This window comes from Rhipicephalus sanguineus, chromosome 7, assembly GCF_013339695.2.
Source record: "Rhipicephalus sanguineus isolate Rsan-2018 chromosome 7, BIME_Rsan_1.4, whole genome shotgun sequence".
NCBI lineage: Eukaryota > Metazoa > Arthropoda > Arachnida > Ixodida > Ixodidae > Rhipicephalus > Rhipicephalus sanguineus.
Window position 1 is genome coordinate 129,615,104 of NC_051182.1, and position 18,031 is coordinate 129,633,134.

The 18,031-nt window shown below is 47.3% G+C and overlaps 2 protein-coding genes across 2 annotated transcripts; both read right to left on the reverse strand.

The window, feature by feature from the left end:
- Positions 1 to 4,079: 4,079 nt before the first annotated feature.
- Positions 4,080 to 4,976, reverse strand: LOC119399924 (transmembrane protein 186). The gene has a single exon (XM_037666820.2). The coding sequence runs from the start codon at positions 4,817 to 4,819 to the stop codon at positions 4,109 to 4,111; it is 711 nt and encodes a 236-aa protein (XP_037522748.1). The 5' UTR covers positions 4,820 to 4,976; the 3' UTR covers positions 4,080 to 4,108.
- Positions 4,977 to 5,412: 436 nt separating this feature from the next.
- On the reverse strand, positions 5,413 to 15,305 carry LOC119399925 (uncharacterized). The gene is made up of 6 exons (XM_037666821.2): positions 15,094 to 15,305; positions 10,353 to 10,627; positions 9,081 to 9,170; positions 8,665 to 8,787; positions 7,988 to 8,077; positions 5,413 to 5,814 (listed from the first exon to the last, which is right to left on the reverse strand). Exons 1-6 carry the CDS (start codon positions 15,167 to 15,169, stop codon positions 5,518 to 5,520), a joined length of 951 nt encoding a protein of 316 aa, XP_037522749.1. The 5' UTR covers positions 15,170 to 15,305; the 3' UTR covers positions 5,413 to 5,517.
- Between the last annotated feature and the right edge of the window lie 2,726 nt (positions 15,306 to 18,031).

Below are 18,031 nucleotides of genomic sequence, written 5' to 3' on the forward strand. Positions count from 1 at the left end.
TCTGTGTCGTCCGCTGCGGCAGGTCAGTGGTTACGGTGCTCGGCTGCTGACCTGAAAGTCGCGGTTTCGACCCCGGCCACTGTGGTCGCATCTCGAGGGAGGCAGAACGCCAGAGGTTCGTGTACTGTGCGATGTCGGTGCGCTTTAAAGAACACTAGATGGTTGAAATTTCCGGAGCCCGTCACTACAGCGTGCTTTGTAATCATATCTTGGTTCTGGCACATAAAACCCCAGGTATTATTATTGTTCCTCTGTGTTGGTGCGTATGTTTACCTGGGTTGTTCGTCAGGCCCTTAACTTCGGCTGTGCACTTTGTAAGCTGTACTGTGCAGTGAACATTTCACTGGAAGGATTTTTCAGATTGGTCATTTGTGACGCAAGTTGGAAGAAATTGAACTGTCATTGCCGTACAGTCGGGAGGCTAGAGCCTTTGTCGACAGATGCACACTGTCCCCCTTTGCTTCAGCTAGCGTCTGCTTGCGGCGTACCTTCCCTGCGTTTTTTCATGTGCAGGAGTCTTGCGAACGTGTCCAGCTCACGTGAAGAGTGCTGCCTGCACCCCACCATCCTTTCTTCTGCTTGTATATTTCTTCGCGGCACATTTCTGTGCCAGTGCTGTGGGCTCCATGTTGGCTGAATTAAATTCACATAGCTGTCTTCAGTGACGTTCAGAGCAGTGCATATTATGTGGGAAATTCACATGGCTTTTACGAAAGGAAGCTCCTTTGTGAAATTTCGACTGTTTTTGTGCACACACAGCCCTTTCATTGTACTTTGCAGAACCAGTCGCCAATGAACGACACACGTACCACGTCTGCTTTGCTTGCATTGCCCAAACTTCAAAGAAGGTCCTTAAGTGTCCACCTACGACGGAATTTCGCTTTCGCTGTCCTAGTTATGTGTATTACACTAGAACCACGTTATTGAGGTTCAACTGCATAGTATGTTCTGTTGAAGCTGTCTTTGTAAAGTGCAAAGTTAGCAGTTGAGTCAATTTCTTAATGGACAGCCTTTTCACAGAGCATTAATATCCAACTCGTGCAGCTGTTATAGCCATAGGTAGTGTGTTTTGGTGCTCTGATGTAGGCTAGCTATACGCAGATACGATGCTAAACCAAGCGCATTGCTTTTTGAGACATTTTATTGTGCCTGGCTGCCACTTGTTCTTGGTCACAAACATTGACGAACTCTGTAACGAGATACACGGAGGAGAACATGTAACATCCAACGGAAAAAGTTTACGGGATGTTGGTTCCACAACAAATGCGAATTTCTGCTCTATTACTGTCAAACTTCAATATAACGAACAACAGATATAACAAATTTCGGTTATAACAAAGTAACTGACGAATATTCTTGCCATTAATACAGTGTTGGGAATATTCGTTTATAACGTATTGTCGGATATAACGCAGCTGTTCTCGTATCAAATGCGACTTTGTCTTAATGAGGTTTGATTGTAGTGCGTAATGCTTCTCATCTAGCTGGTGAGTGTAGGTTGCAAGGGCATCTACATGCTGGAACATTTACTTGGAGGTTATGTTCGAAGAGAAAGTGAGAATATAGCTTTCTCGAACATTTTGCATCCTGCAAACTTTTGCTGTTGTGCGTACAAACTGTTCTGGGAAGGCCAGAGTGGAAGCGCAAGAAATTTGCGGAAATTAGTGCAGGACCGAAGCAAGGGTGTGTGCTGTGGTGTTATTCGAGCTATGCTTTATGCCACATAACTAGTGGAAAACGGCGAATTAGTGTTTTATTTATACTGCGTCCGTAACTCGCAAACGACACAGCAGAGGATACCTGGGGCCAATGCACGCGAACATCGTGTGGAGGAACTACACTCGTTCCCAACATTCCTAAACCCGTGTCATTTCTGGCGAGTTGCAGTAGTGACTTTCATACCAAGAAAAGTTAGTGGCAAATGCAACGATCGACTCTTCTTTTTCTCTTCAAAGCACTGCCAGTAGCGCACTTGCTTCCGGTTTTCCGAATATTCGGAAAATGTGTTTTATAATCAAGCTGGTACAAAATCAGTGATTCTGGTTCAAGTTACGGTTTATATTGGGTGCATACAATATCGGAGGAATAGTTTACTTAAGATAAGGACACATTAACAGTTGTGATAGTTAATGAAAATTAATTGAACGAGTTCTTTGAAAGAGCAGACTCTCTTCTTGCGAGCAGCTGGGATGGGTGCAGCAGCTTTCAGAGATCTCAGCCACTCGCTTATTTCTGCGTGGCCTCCAAGATGTACTTTGGCAGAGGGCTGAAAACACGAAGTTAACGTAAGAAATGCACCAGGACACATGAACGCTGGGGTGCAAGTACCACTACCAGATACCCGAGCCAAGAATTCGGCTCTCCTTTGGATTTTGTTTCCCTAGCCTAGCGAAAGCTGAAGGGGCCAGGAAAATATGTTTCATTTAACAGGAGTTTCGTTTACTGAGAGATGAAAAGGGGTGCAGAATTCAAGCACAAAACCAATCATGTTAGAGGCAGTTGTTCCATTTAAGCAGCAATTTCATTTAAGAGAGTTTCGTTTATTGAGAGTCTACTGTAATTCACTGGCTCTCACATCATGCAACATTTTGCAGGGAAGGCACTTTGTATCTGCATCATCTGAAACCAGGATATTCGTTTGTTCTAAAGCTTTGCAGCAATTGGTGGAAAAACATTATACCAAAACAGTATCTCAAGTTAAGCTAATTGATACTAAGTTGTCAAGGCAACACTAGTAGCTGCAGACGAAGGAATATCTCATCCATTCACGTTGCCTCCTGTATCGCAATTCAGACAACTGTGGATCATGGCGCTAGAGTGGAGTGTACCGTTTTCTTAGATGGATGAATTGCACACCAACTTCGAATGAGCCAGTCGTGCCACAAGTGGAGGCTTTTTGTTAGCCACGAATTGCTCTTAAATGGGATGGCTGGGGAAGTTGCATTGAAATTAGTGTGCCAGCCAGTCGTAAACATTTAATTTTTTTTGTGGAATCGGCTGCTTAGGTAGGGCTGTGTTGTATACAGTTGTAGATGAGTCAACTCCAAGACTTAATGATGCCTACTAAAGAAGAAATGAATAAAGCCTACTGGTGAACACACGGTGAGTTTCGTAGTGTCGGACTAACCATTACAAGAGTCGTTTGATACGCATTTCTCTTTCACCAATAGCACTGGTCTGTTCCACGCATTACATAGCCTGGCTTGGTCTAAACCTAGGTCTAAATTAGCGTTTGTTCAATATGCGAGTTGGCAGTTCTTCAGCAGGACTGGTTCACTGTGTGCATTCCGTTCATTATGGCATAGATCAATGTTTCTGCACATCATAGGCACTTATCTGCTGACAATAGTTGAGTTGGAACCACTGATCAGCCTATAGGAATGATTTTTTCAATTGCAAAGCTTTAATTATTCAGCTGACTTTTCTTTGGAGGCTAACGAACATTACTTGAAAGATAAAAGTGCCGAGTGTAGCTCAAAAGCTAGCCGGACTAAGGCACAAAATGGTCCTGTGTTCACTTGTATCTGATCTGTAAACACTCGTTTCTGTTCGTGAATCAGCTCCTACAAAAGGTTAAAGAAAATATGTTTGTTGGATCTTGAAGCACCCGCTTACTGGGAGCCAGATCGCGATTAAAAGTTTAACAAAATTTGTTGCTGGGCTAGTTCGCTCATTATCTTAAAAAGCGGACAGCGCGAATCCGATACAGGATACGCGCTACACGGCCACATTTAATCGCGATCAGGCCCGATCGGCATCAAGACGAACGCGATATACGCATCGCGATCAGGCTCCGTGATCGCGATTTGACTGACGTCTGCGCCAGACTCGATCCGGATTAGGCTGTACCGTGTAGTAGCGACCAACTCGTTGATTGCGATCAAGAAGTCCGATCAGCATCGGCCCTGGTCGCGATCAAAAGTGCCCGTGTGACACCGGTATAGGAAAGAACACAAAAGCACAGGGCAAGCGCAACTAAAAAGCGCGATAAACACCTGATCCGGATCGAGCCTAATCCGGATCGGCTCTGATCGCAATCGAAAGTGTCAGTGTGACACCGGTATGAGATGTCGAAAAACAGCTGCGCTAGAAGTCAATTTAATAAGAACTACGCCACGTCCTGGCCGAACACTTTGCTGAACAGTTCCTTGTCCACGATGCCGCCGTGCCTGAGGGACACGATGAGAGGGTCGTTCGGCGAGCTGAAACGGTGCAGCTCGACGTACCACGACCCCCAGGCTTGGCCGGAGTCCGCGAAGTGGGCGACGTCCTTGACGTCGTACACGTGGTCCTGCCGACGCCCCCAGAAGTTCAGGCGACCAACACGCAGCTTGGTGCAGTCCTTGTTGACGTACATCATGCCGACGATGCGCTCGGAGACGAAGCCCGTCAGGAAGAGGACGACCGTCGCGGACGCCATGAGCGACAGGAGGGCGGAATTGGCGTACGACGGCATCCATTGCGCGTACTCGGAGAACAGCAGCGGCGGCGTGACGGCGAACGTGGCGAAGCACTGGTAGATCTTGAATCGACACAGCATTTGGACGAACCTGATGTGCGGGTAGCGGAAGATGGTGGTCCACTCGCTCTCGTCGAAGTCTTGCTGCGCCGCCTTTTGAGACGTTTCACTCTTTAAGAACCTTCGAGACGAGAAGATGGACGCGACGGCGTTTGTGTGAAGCAGTGACGGCAACACAGGCGACGGGGTCGAAAGGACGCATGAGAACCGCACCGTACTGGCGACCGGGGATGCGGAGTTGAGCGGTCGTTGTAGAACTCGCCTCAACGTGCGAGGCAAGAGGGTAAATCTGCTCGCCATGGCGTCCTTTCAGTCCTTTTTTTTTTTTTTTCTCCGCTGTTCACATCTGTTGGTCGTCGTCCACACAAAAGAAAGTGAACGACGGCGTTCGATTCAAAGCACTACGCACCAAACTTTCAGTTCTGTTGCTCCGCGCTCTGATATTGCCCGGAAAATAGCGGCGGCGTGACCCCACGTTATTTGCACGGTTAATCGTATTGGATGTAGCTCTGTCCCAGGCTCCGTATGGCTATAGTAAGGCTCGGTGCAAATCAAGCAAACAAGTTTGTGTTTTAAATTATTTGTAACTAATAAACAAAAAAAGACATTATTAAAAATGTCCGGTGTTAATATAAACAAAGTAAGAGTCACTTGTGGTTATGCCATTTGTGGCGCCCTCAAGGCACGTTTCAGCGCGGCATATTCAAACTATGTTTGGACACATTTTCAAGTTCGGCCGTGACTTATCTAACAAACAGCCAAACGGTGCTGTCTTGTTTCATGAGCGTCCTCAGCTCCTGCTGTGCCTAACTAGCCTAACTGCACTTAAATGAATAGTCACATCGCTGTTTCAACACAGGTGCAGTATGAACGAACACAGCGGAGGCGTTTAGATACGCAGAGATCTTACTCTTTATTCGGTGGATCGTCATATATAAATAGTCATAAATAGTGGTAGGCGCACGCGAAATGCACCGTAGGGTCCACCGTGGTCCAGGTCATGCGATGAGCGTGCCGTTGGTCTCCGGGACTGCGGCGGCGGAGTGCACGGGGACGGCGGGGAAGCGCGTCTGCACAGGTCTTCCCCCGAAGCCGTCTTCGAAGCGGTCCGAGGGGAAGCCGTCGTGGGCGAACTCATCGCCGAAGCCTGGCTCCTCGACCTCGACGTTGTGGTCGTTGGGGTTCGAGAAAGCGTTGGCCTCCTGGTACGGGATCGGGATCACCGACCCGATCGCCGCGATGGCCTCGTTCGGAGAGCGGCAGACGCCTCCACGACAGGTGCCCTCGTACAGGCGCTGCACCAGGAACCGAAAAACAGGTTTACTTGCAGCAGCAGTAGTAATACAGGTGAAAATGTGTAACTGTTAATGAACTGGGACCAAGTGGTTCCAGCCTGAAACCTATTGGTTCCGACTGGTCCGCAGCTGGGACCAGTTGGCTCCCATCTGGTCCCAGCATGGACCAGCTAGGACCAGAAGGCTCACATCTATTAGCACTAAGTAGTAGTAGTAGTCGTAGTAGTAGTAGTAGTAGTAGTAGTAGTAGTCGTCAGGCACGTAGCCAGGATTTTTTTTCGGGGGGGGGGGGGTGAGGGGCAAGGCGTAATTATTCGAAAGAAAGTCTTTTCATGGCAAAAAGAAAAAAAAGTTGCCCAAGAATATAAAAGGCTGGACGAATTTCGGGCCCCCCCCCCCTTTGCCTACGCGCCTGGTAGTAGTAATGTCAAAGGCTAACAACGCGAAAACGACACAGACAAAGAAGAGCGTTTATGTGTTGGCTGTTAGCCTTTGACATGTACCACCAAGTTTCCCAAAGAATTGCTCTTCCTAGTAGTAGTAGTAGTAGTAGTAGTAGTAGTAGTAGTAGTAGTAGTACAACTAGTAGTAGCAGCAGCAAGTTGTAATATGGTAGTATTCTGATCAGTAATATTCCAAGAAATGTGCATTGTTGCCGTGGGATGGCTTGGGCGGTGCCCTGTATATGCGTGTCCTGTGCTGTACACAGCGAGCTAGCTGCTCAAAACCGCAGCAATCCTTTGGGTACCGGTACACACAATGCCCAACAGGGGCGTAGCCAAAGGGGGGGGTTGGGGGGGGGTTCAACCCCCCCCCCCCCCGAAATTTTGCAGTTTTGCTTGCGTATATATAGACGCGCACATACAAACGCACGCACGAGCATACATAAAGTATGGTTGAACCCCCCCCCCCCCGAAAAAAATTTCTGGCTACGCCCCTGATGCCCAACTCATTTAGTGAACATTGGGCTCCATAGTCCTCGAATAAAAACAAATTAGCGCAGCTCAGTTGCACTATAAGTCGTACAAAACTGGGTCACGGCAGAGCTGGTGGACACCTAGCTCGTCCTGACTTGGCTAGGCTTTTACGCTTCCACCAGTCCCTCCCCCCCTTGCTATAAGACACTATACATGGCTTTGCTCTATCTTTTATCTCTTTTTTAGTCTGTGTGTTTCTATCTCTTCTCTCCATGCCTGTAGACAAACATCGACCATAACAGCTCGGCTCTAAAACTCTAGCGTGTATGTGTCACAGAAATTGGACAAATCCCGCTGATCACCACACTGGGCCACTAAAAGTTAACAAGGGAACACACGGGCGGCAAGCAACGATTAGGGGCCGCACGTTGCAGCCCCTCGATCTAGTTAACCATCGATCCGCACCGAGAGCTTGGGCTATGATTGAGCGCGTGCCGGTTCTTACCCACGGCACACCTCGACCATAACAGCTCTTCTGTAAAATGCCACAGCTTCGTCCGAAAGGGCAAGCATTGATAACGAACGTAGGCATGCACGCGCACATGTGGGCAAATGGGTCGGCCGCTGGCGCAGCCGCCACGGGTGGGCTATACTCGCGGGCAACTTTTATTGCCAGTGAAGCGAAGACTGCAGAGCCGAACCGCGCGGTGTGCTACCGCTGAATATACAGTCCCACGATTGCGTCCGTGTTGTCTGCGTGAGGATAAAAAACAACAACATTACTTTATTTTCTACGGGACGCTGTCTGAAAAGTGGGTCATCACGCACCAAGGAGATATTTATATTTATTTTACTTTATGCAGTTTCATTTCGCGTTTTTGCGCTTGTGTAAACGTCGCACCTTTTACGTGCACCTCGCAGTCAAAATGGCGTCTTCGTCTTCAGGTGAGCACTCGTCACCCTCCAGCTTTTCCGACGACTGGCCGAAGGAACATGTGACGAATTTCACTCACAAATTGCTGTCTTAGCCTGTGACGGCCGCTCGAATAATCAAACAGCCGTCACAGCAGATACGGAACGTCCACAAACCAAAACTAAATTTGAGACGCGCGCCGAACTAGACTACTTCGTGGAGCAGTACATGTGCAGTAGCTCCGCCCCCGTGCACCCATGGCCTTTCCTAATTCATTGCCAAGAAAAGTTGGAGGAAGCGAGACTTCTGCTACAACACGGACGGTGCGTGCGCATATACTCACGTTCTGGCACCTTTCGCCGTCGTCCCTGTTGACGCGCAGGGACTCAGCCGTGTTGGGGTTGTAACACCGGAGCCGACAAGCCGAGATCACCTGCGAGAAGGCAATTCGGCAATAAGTTTGAAGCAAGAACATTAGTCACTGACTATAAGAGTGCACCGCCAAAAAGCATGTCAGCTTCCTAGAATTTCCCAGTTTTCGGTGGCCTTGAAATAACTTCTAAATATCACAAGAGCCCCAGACCATTTCACTCTGTGTGTGAGGGTGACCCTTCTCGTTTGGCAGCCATAAAATCGCAAGACATCCCGACAACCAGCCAAAAGGCTGGTTGCCTGGATGTATCTTTTGGTTCTCGCAACGATGCCCGGATGGTGGCTTTTGGCTCAAGGTCACTCGAAGGCCACCGACAACGTGAGCAAAAAGCATTTCATGCTTAACAAACAAGCGAAATCGCGTGCTTCTCTTCTAAAGTCTCCGCTGCAACGAAATGGTTTCCTGTGTACAATCTGGCACTGCGAGTGCGGTGGGCAACAGCGTGTAGAACCTCACACTGCGACATTTCGGCACTCGCGCAGAGCAGCTCGGTTTTCGACCGTCTACGCTGCTGAACGGTTCTTCTCAACCAGTGCATTGCAGCAGATGAATTCTGTTCGGAATTCGAACAACAACGTGAGACTCACCCCAGCTTCGACGCGGAAGTTGAACAGCTGCTTGAACTTGCGGCGGCTCTGGTTGAAGATGGTGGTGCAGGTCTGCATGTCCTTGCTGGTGCCCGCTTGCATACACTCCCGGTTGACGCAAACCTACGCACGGCATTCACGTGAGCACATACATACATACATACATACATACATACATACATACATACACACACACACACACACACACATACATACATACATACATACATACATACATACATACATACATACATACATACATACATACATACATACATACATACATACATACATACATACACACACACATAGATAGATAGATAGATAGATAGATAGATAGATAGATAGATAGATAGATAGATAGATAGATAGATAGATAGATAGATAGATAGATAGATAGATAGATAGATACTGACCATTCCACTGCCGCATGATGTCTGCGCGGTGAACGACTGTCTCCAGGGAATTCCGTAACCATTCCGGCAAAGCGCTACGCAGCGGTTGTTCTGCAGAGATTCAAGCAAAAAGAAACACACTTGAAGCATCATATGCTATAGCTGTTCAAACAATATCGCGCATCGATTCGCTTTGGTTGGTGGAATCAGCTTTGTCATTCGGCTGACTGTCGCAAGGCAATCACTTGCAACCTTCGTCGAACTCTAGAAAGCGTTCCTGAAGGAATGGACGTATAATAACATAACAATTCTTCTAATACAAGTGCCCCACGGGTACTTCTGATCGCGATCAGGGCCGATCCGAATCGTACCAATCGTACTTCTTGATCGCGATAACAAGTTGGCCGCTGCTACACAGTACAGCCTAATCCGGATCGAGTTTGTTGCAGACAAACCTCGATGCGCAGATCGCGATCCTCTTGATCCCGATCGGGCCTGAATGCGATTAAAAGTGACCTTGTAGCAGCACTTGATACGGATTGAGCCGAATCCGGATCGGCCCTGATCGCGGTCAAAAGTGCCCGTGTGACACCGGTATAAGAATATATCATGTGGCTGTAGTAGGGCTTATAGACGGCAAGGTGATACTTATGATACGCCTCAGGCTTAGACGATGCATTACATGAGTGTTTAATTCTTCCAGCGGTCTTATTTATAGCAGAGCTAATTGCGTCGAGCGTTTGAATATTGATGAGATGTCCCTTGAGAGTCTAAACTAAGTTCTATAGCCGTACAACACGTCCTTGCTGCTCCACTGTAATGTGCAGGAAGTCTATGTATGTATGTATGTATGTATGTATGTATGTATGTATGTATGTATGTATGTATGTATGTATGTATGTATGTATGTATGTGTGTGTGTATGTATGTATGTATGTATGTATGTATGTATGTATGTATGTATGTATGTATAACACAATGACCTCATTGTCCAGAAGTGGCGCACGCATGCAAAGCGTATATAGTTTCGATTTCGCTTCCGTAACCGCCAGCTGTGAACCGCCAGTGTGTGAATGGTCCTCCCCTCCACACAGGAAATTACAGGGAAATGTGACCGCGAAGCTCTCACTGTCCAGAAGCGAGCGACCAACGCAAAAGGGGAAGTGCGTCGCGTATATATTCGCTTCCGAAAACGGCGGTGTGAACGGTCCGCTCAGCGTTTGCAAACAGCACGAACTGTGCGTAAAAGTTCACGTGCAAGCGGGTCCTCAGCAGTTGCCGCCCCGCCCTTACCGTGTAAGCGAACCCTCGCACGTTGGGGTCGTTCTTTCCTCGTGGGCTTGTTCGGCACAGCACCGTGGCAGCCTTTGACAACGTCTGACGCTCCGTCAGCTCGTCGTCATCATCTCCGCCGCTGGGCGCCTCCTGTGGTGCAGCAGCCGGAACCGTATCCGGAGCCGTAGCAGGAACCGCGGCCGGAGCCGCAGCCGACGTCGGAGCCGGAACCGCCTTCGAAGATGTCTCGGGCACCCCAGTAGACGTCACCGACGTCTCCGGAGGGCTAGCGGCTGGCTCGCCATGCGATTTAGAGGCAGTAAAAGGCTTTGAATAGCTGGGATAATTTGCGCCTGTTTCAAAATGGAGACATACACAACCAGCGCGAAAAACAAAGAAAAAACACGATAATGATGAGCACAACAAAGGATGCAGCCTAAGGTCGTGTCCCCTACGCGTGCACTCCTCGTTATCGTTAACATATTCGCTGACGCGGCAGGTAACTGCGTGGGCCTTCTGCTGTTCAGAAACGATCAGATTGAATAGCTGAGCTACTAACTTGGTGCTGGTTGATGTGATTAATTATTCGATTCAATAAAAACCCGCGAGGTGCGAACTCCGGAACCCTTCTGCCGCGGTGGGCCGCTGCCTTTCGCAGCCCCAGCCTCGGCGACCAACTTTGGGCTGTCCAGCAGGCCCGCGAGACGGCGGTGAGGCAAGACCTTGACGTCCCCACGTGTGAGACCTAGGGCCCGGTCGGTGAAAGCTCGGCAGGACTATCAATAAAGTTGTTACCAACCAAATCAAGGCGGCACGAGATCTCGAAGGCTACGCACCAAGCCACGCTTCTGATCTTCGATAGGCAAACACCTGCATATTTCCTGTATATTCTAATGGAGCCTTTCTTTCGTTCCTTGTGAAAGTTCAGGGGTTTGGTCTTGTACGCGATAACAGTAAGTGGTGTGAGAATCCGCGCAGCACGTCTGGAAGGTTGGGCTTTCCGTTAACAGCGTGTAGCGGAAGCCATTCCGGAGCAGGTAAGACGCCGCGGACGTTCAGTTATTCGTGTAGGCCGGACATTACACGGACGCTGTTAGGCACACACATATTCTATATCATCAGACCTCGCAAGCACAATACATTTATTGATCGCACACACACACACACGCATATATATATATATATATATATATATATATATATATATATATATATATATATATATATATATATATATATATAATATATATATATATATGTATATATATATATATATATATATATATATATATGTGTGTGTGTGTGTGTGTGTGTGTGTGTGTGTGTGTGTGTGTGTGTGTGTGTGTGTGTGTGTGTGTGTGTGTCAATTGGGCTCGTTGCACCACGAAAGCGAGAACGCGACACGATCTTGAAAACATACATTTTAGCATTGTAGATATGCTACTATTATACAGTTCTGTGTGTGCTACATGAAGAACCATAGAATATAGTGTAAATACGAAAAGGGGATTGTTCGAGTGGCTCGTTTCTTTGTTATACACAACCAAAAGCCAAGGAAAGTATAGGCGACATTATTTGTTGTTTTTAACCGCAGTGTAATAATTATGATATAAATTGAGACGAATTGCAGTGGACGAAAAAGCGCCTTTGCCGTCGGTGGGGCCCGAACCCACAACGTTCAAATTACGCGAACCTTTCGAATTACACAAACTTCGGATTTAACACTCCCGGGCTACAGGCGCAAAACTTCCCCGACGATTACGATACTGCCTAGTGCGAATTCTGAGCGTAGCTTCGTGTTGGGGCAACGCCAACTGTGTTTGAAAGTTTCGGCTATCCGCAGTTGTAGCAATGTAACATTCGTTACATATTGCCACAGAAACTGCCAGCGCTGGAGTGGGGCTGCGAAACGCCGACAGGCCCGTTACGACAAGCGAAACCAGCCGCAGTGCACGTGCCAACCCAGCATGCGCACGAGCTCCGACCGAGGGGCCAGCGAGCGTTAAGGAGGAAGAAAGCGAGGTTAGAGGCCAGTGACTCGTGATATCGACAGACTCCGCGTTCGCTCTCTTTCGTGTTTGTTCGCTCTATCGGTTACGCCGACAACGCCAACGGCGACGCCGCTCAACACAGGAACGGGCGCCTACGAGCTGCGCTCTAAAATACCCTAAATAGTGGACGGGGAACAGCGGCGGACGCGTTATTTGAAGGTTGTGGCTTCGGACTCTACGGACGGAAAGGGTGCTTCTTCATCCACTTTAATTCGTTTCAAGCTATGTTATAATTACTGCACTACAGTTAAAAACAACAAATAATTTCCTCTGTGCTTTCCTTGGTTTATGTGTCTGTTGGATCAATTAGTGTAAATAGATGCGTAGGCTTGCCCTTAACCGTTCATCACACTTCAGAAAAAAAAAAGAACTCAATTAGTAGACAACTCAATCATCGAATTCATTTTGAAGGAAGACAGTGTTTCTGTTATGACAACTTATAGCCAACGTTAGCCAAAAAGTAGCCAGAGCTGGCAATACGTCAGTAATTATAGTAGCTGAATTTGGCCGGAAATTATCGGACGTTGCTGATGACTCCGTTACAGAAAAGTGGGTGGAAGACACTATGGGAAGGAGTGCCCCTGAAGACAAAATGTGTTCAATAAATCAAATTCTCGTAATAACTGTGCGGTGCAATATTATTATCGACACTGTAGGATTTCGCCATATTGTCAAATTCTGTAAAAACTCACAGGGTCCCTACGCATCCGCCTCAGTCCACCCGATGGCGAAAGCCATCTTATTTTTTTTTAAGCCGATGTATTGAACCTCTCCCTGGAGCAGCCGTATTCTCTTACGCCAGCGTTTTGCAGGTTACGCGAGACCGGATCCAAAAGAGTTAGCTGCCAGCCTTGCTTCGTATAACATCACACTTTGTTGCTATCGCATTCATTGCTCCGCCCTTGCAATGAAACTGCGATTTTTTAAAAAAAACAATCTTCCCTCTGAAATAGGTTTAAAAATATCCGACATAAACGAACGATAGCAAGCGTTAGTCAACGTTTAAAAAGACGGTTGTGTTCACTGTTCAACGTAGGCAATGTATACGAGGGCCTCGGGACGATGCAGTATGCACAGTCGTACAACGGGGTCACATACCAACCATCATTATCAGCCGATATAATGCGCACAGTACAATGCCGTCGTATGCCTGAGAGCGACCTCAAAGAATTCAACTAAAGGTTCCGGCTATTCGGGAAATCAAAGAGATGACTTTCTCCCTGAAGGTCGCCACAGAGCTTTCTGCCGAATGGGCGCCGAGCCGGGCTCCCGCTACGGTTGGAGATTTTTTCTATTCTTCCAAGAACCGCGTTACCGAAATCACTAGAGAGAGAAATGTAGCTCTCTGACTGTCCGGGTACAATAGAAAATCGATGGCCATAGTTATACGTGAAAATCTTTCGTGTTTACGACTTCACAAGTGACACTCGTCTAAGCCTCGTCTCCGTCCGCGTCAGTGCGTCCACTCGCCTGTTTTGTTCGTTTAAAACTAATTAGTGTTAACAATTGATCTAATAACCCTTAAACGTACAGTAAAGTGAAACAATCAGTCAATTTAGACAGACAAATTCTTCGTTGAAAAACCGGCAGCCACCATTTGAACGGGCAGTAAAGTGGAGCAATCAGCCCATTTATACCGATAAAGTATTCGTTGAAAACCCGACGGCTGCCATCATAGGTTTATCAATGGAAGAGAAAATGAAGCTACAGGTCTCATACTGAGATTTCACGCCCAAATATCTGCACGTAAAGTCGGCGTGGCGTCACATATCAAAGTATTCCTTTTTATACATTCCGTCCTCATTGGCTCACAAAATTTGCTGGAACTTGGTACGTTACGTCTCTGGCCCCCTCGGAGGACAATGCATATACTTAATTTTTCAGAATTAAAAAAACTACTCGAGCCCTAGTAGACGCCTTGAAATTCTATGACGTCACAACGAGTTGGCGCGGGAACCTTAAGGTGGCGTCGCCACCTGCATTTTCCTTTCGCGCGTTTCTTTGCTTTTACCAAATTAGTCGTCCTGTGGCTGCCAGAGTTGTGCTCTTTTGGTATGGTTCAAAATGTAACTAACTAATGCGCGAAAAGTCGTTTTTGACAGCAATTAAAGCTGTTGAAGCTGGAGGTAAAACGTACCATAAACCGGTGTGTGCCACATAAGTTGGGTAAATCCCACTACTCACCACTGGTCCACTAAAAATGAAGAATGCAACAGTTAGCCCACCAAATGGCTGTGAACCGACGGCGGCAAGCTGAAGACCCCGAGCACGTACGAGAGAATACTAAGGAACGAGGAGGGCAACGGCGGCTGCGGGAAGACCCCGAAGCGATGGAAGCCCTACGCCAACGACGACGTGCCCGTAGATCTATTAGAGGTCGCTTGGTCTCAGAGCGAGGTTCTGTCTCTTGAGTTTGGACATCAGTGTCGTGTCAGTGATGGTCTGTGGTTTAACTCGAACCTCTCTGCGCTGAGAATCAACGTAGAAACAAGCCAGCATCACTTAGCTAAAGCCTATCAACAATCTAGAAGCAACCTAGGAACAACCTAGCATAACCTATAGCTAAAGCCTATAGCAACAACCTAGAAGCAGCCAGATTAGACTTCAGAATCGTCCAGTTTTGCCACTTCAAGCCTGCGCGACTTAGTGCATACTTTGCCTCTTTTTTTCTTTTTCTATTTGGTGTACCTTTAAGTAAGTGCACTCACGGGGTTGCACGGTGGAGTCCTGTGCCGCGGCAAGGGCCGCCACCAGGAGCAGCAGCAACGGCGCACAACGCAGCATCTCCGTCCTTCTCTTCGTGCAGCAAAGTCCTATGGCTTCGTTCGATCTCGTATCGATCCTATCGGCTGTATATCCCGGGATGCGACTGAACGTGTCTCGTAGTTCCGGGGACAAGATGCGCGAAGACCGGACCGTAGGTTGTTCCCTCCTCCTCTGGTTGGTCCTCCGTATCTTCCCAACCGTTGCACGAAGATGACATTGGACAGGACGGCATCCGGACACGTACCCTTCTCTCCCACCATCTTTATTAGCCTTTTTGTGTTGTTTCTCTGCGGTTTGACCTTCTGGCCGTAACCGAACGGACGAGTCACGGCAAGCGAGCGAAGGGCTACCGTCTTTCCGACGACCGCAGCACGGTCTCACGCCGGTATCGGTCACGATCGAACACCAAGTGCATCAACCCATCAACGACGAGCAAGAAAGCATTCGAGGCGCCCCTTCCTGTGGAGTTAGAAGAGAGACATACAGCCGGACAGTTCGAGGAAAGAGACTTACGTGCCGGTTGTATGGAGTCCCCTCTCCGCGGCAAAGACAGACAGAGTTGCATGACTCCTCCGAGGACGCTGACCCCTCCCCTCCCCTCCCTCCCACCTTCGTGCCGTATCGAAGAACAGCCGAGCCATTGCCGTGATTGAAATTAAAAAAAAAGAAGATTCCAGCGGGTGTTTCTAGAAACGAGAACTCAAAGAAAATAAATAAAAAATGCCACGTCGGGGTTGCCTTCTGAGGATTAGTTGTCTGTCGCAAGTCCGGAAGTCGCTGCTGCGTGAGAAACCGAGACATCGATTGCATGTAGACCTGTGGGTTTTATTTTTATCGCTGCTGCGGCCCTCCGTATGCGTGTGGACTTAACTGTTCTGCAAGTATATATGTCTTTTTTTTTATGGATGGAGCGTTTGTTGCGGAGTTTCGGATCGTCTTTTTATTCTTAGCTTTCTTTTATTAAGTGCGAGTGGAAAAGTACCGCATCTCAGTGGCATTTTATTTATGTCTACTACTTGAGGAGCGTATTAGTAAACTTAGAAAAAAAAAGCAGCACGAATAAGCAGCAAACTAACGGACGAACGAAGTAGCGTATGGTCAACCAAAGAAAGAAAGAAAGAAAGAAAGAAAGAAAGAAAGAAAGAAAGAAAGAAAGAAAGAAAGAAAGAAAGAAAGAAAGAAAGAAAGAAAGAACGAAAGAAAGAAAGAAAGAAAGAAAGAAAGAAAGAAAGAAAGAAAGAAAGAAACCGACAGACAGACAGACAGACAGACAGACAGACAGACAGACAGACAGACAGACAGACAGACAGACAGACAGACAGACAGACAAGATCTTGCAGGAGACAGTACATTCATGTTACCATCACGATTGCAGTAGTGCTAGAACCTTGCACGAAGATGACATTTAGTGCTGTGCGATTCGAATATACTATATCGTAGGCCACGCTTCTTTACATTTCCCCTTCCCCCTAGCGCAGGGTAGCAAACCGGATGTTTCAATTCTGGTTGACCTTCCTGCCTTTCTCTCATGCTTATCTCCCTCTGGAGCCGTGGACCCAGCCGTCGTTTCCTTCTAAAGCTCTTTGAAATTGCACACTCCTCTTAAATAGACTGTAAGGTGCATTGCCTTGAACTAAAAATTCGGGAGCCCTTCTACAAGGAAATGGGGAGAGAGCGAAGCTTTGCATGTGGGTGCCCGACGTACTACGTTTCTTTCTTTCTTTCTTTCTTTCTTTCTTTCTTTCTTTCTTTCTTTCTTTCTTTCTTTCTTTCTTTCTTTCTTTCTTTCTTTCTTTCTTTCTTTCTTTCTTTCTTTCTTTCTTTCTTTCTTTCTTTCTTTCTTTCGTTCGCATTGCACAATGTTCCCTCCTTCCTCCATGCCGGAATCGGACCTTCATCCACGTGCTTAGCAGGGCAACGCTTCAGTTGCCACAGGCAACAACGACGGTCATGCGTTCATACCCAGGCAGCAATGAAATCTGGCAACGTGAAATGACAAGTCACCCCGACAAAAAGATCAGATTGTCGTATCAGAAACGGCCGATCACCGAGAAGACCACGATCCAGAGAGCATCCAATCATTGGGAAACGGCTCATACAAATGCGCATGGGACCGGCGCACTTTCGGAGGCCGCATTTTCTGCGCACTCGCCGACGCCGCGTTTTTCGCGAGTGATACCGCCACTGATATCTGTGGGTAATGAAAGCTTCACTTAAATGTAATTATTCACGATTAACTCGGGTGCGATTGCGTCATTCCTCCCTAGGAGACATTCATGCCTGGTATGGTGCCCAATGCGTCCGAATCGTTTGAAGGTTGTTCGAGTATATTATTGGCCGTTAGATCTCATAAATACTCGCACTATAATGAGATCTAGAACATTGAAGGTTGTTCGAGTATATTATTGGCCGTTAGATCTCATAAATATTCGCACTATAATGAGACCTAGAACATTCCCTTGCGTGTCTGTGCGATTCCATGGTATGTGGTGCCCATCGTTGTGTCGCACAGTTTGTTGAGGCATCAGAGGTGGCTCGTGTTTCACTGGATGAAATTCAACATCCGCCTCTTGTGGGTCTATGTGCGCAGCTGCAAAATTTGGTTGCTTCTCGGCTTCGTCAAACAGATGAAAAAATTCTGGACGAAAACGATCCACAGCACGAATTAGCGAGGTACGAATCTAACTAACTAACTAACTAACTAACTAACTAACTAACTAACTAACTAACTAACTAACTAACTAACTAACTAACTAACTAACTAACTAACTAACTAACTAACTAACTAACTAACTAACTGACTAACTGACTAACTAACTAACTATAACTGAGTTAGTGAGTGACTGATTAACTAGCTAACTAAACAAGTAAACAACGAAC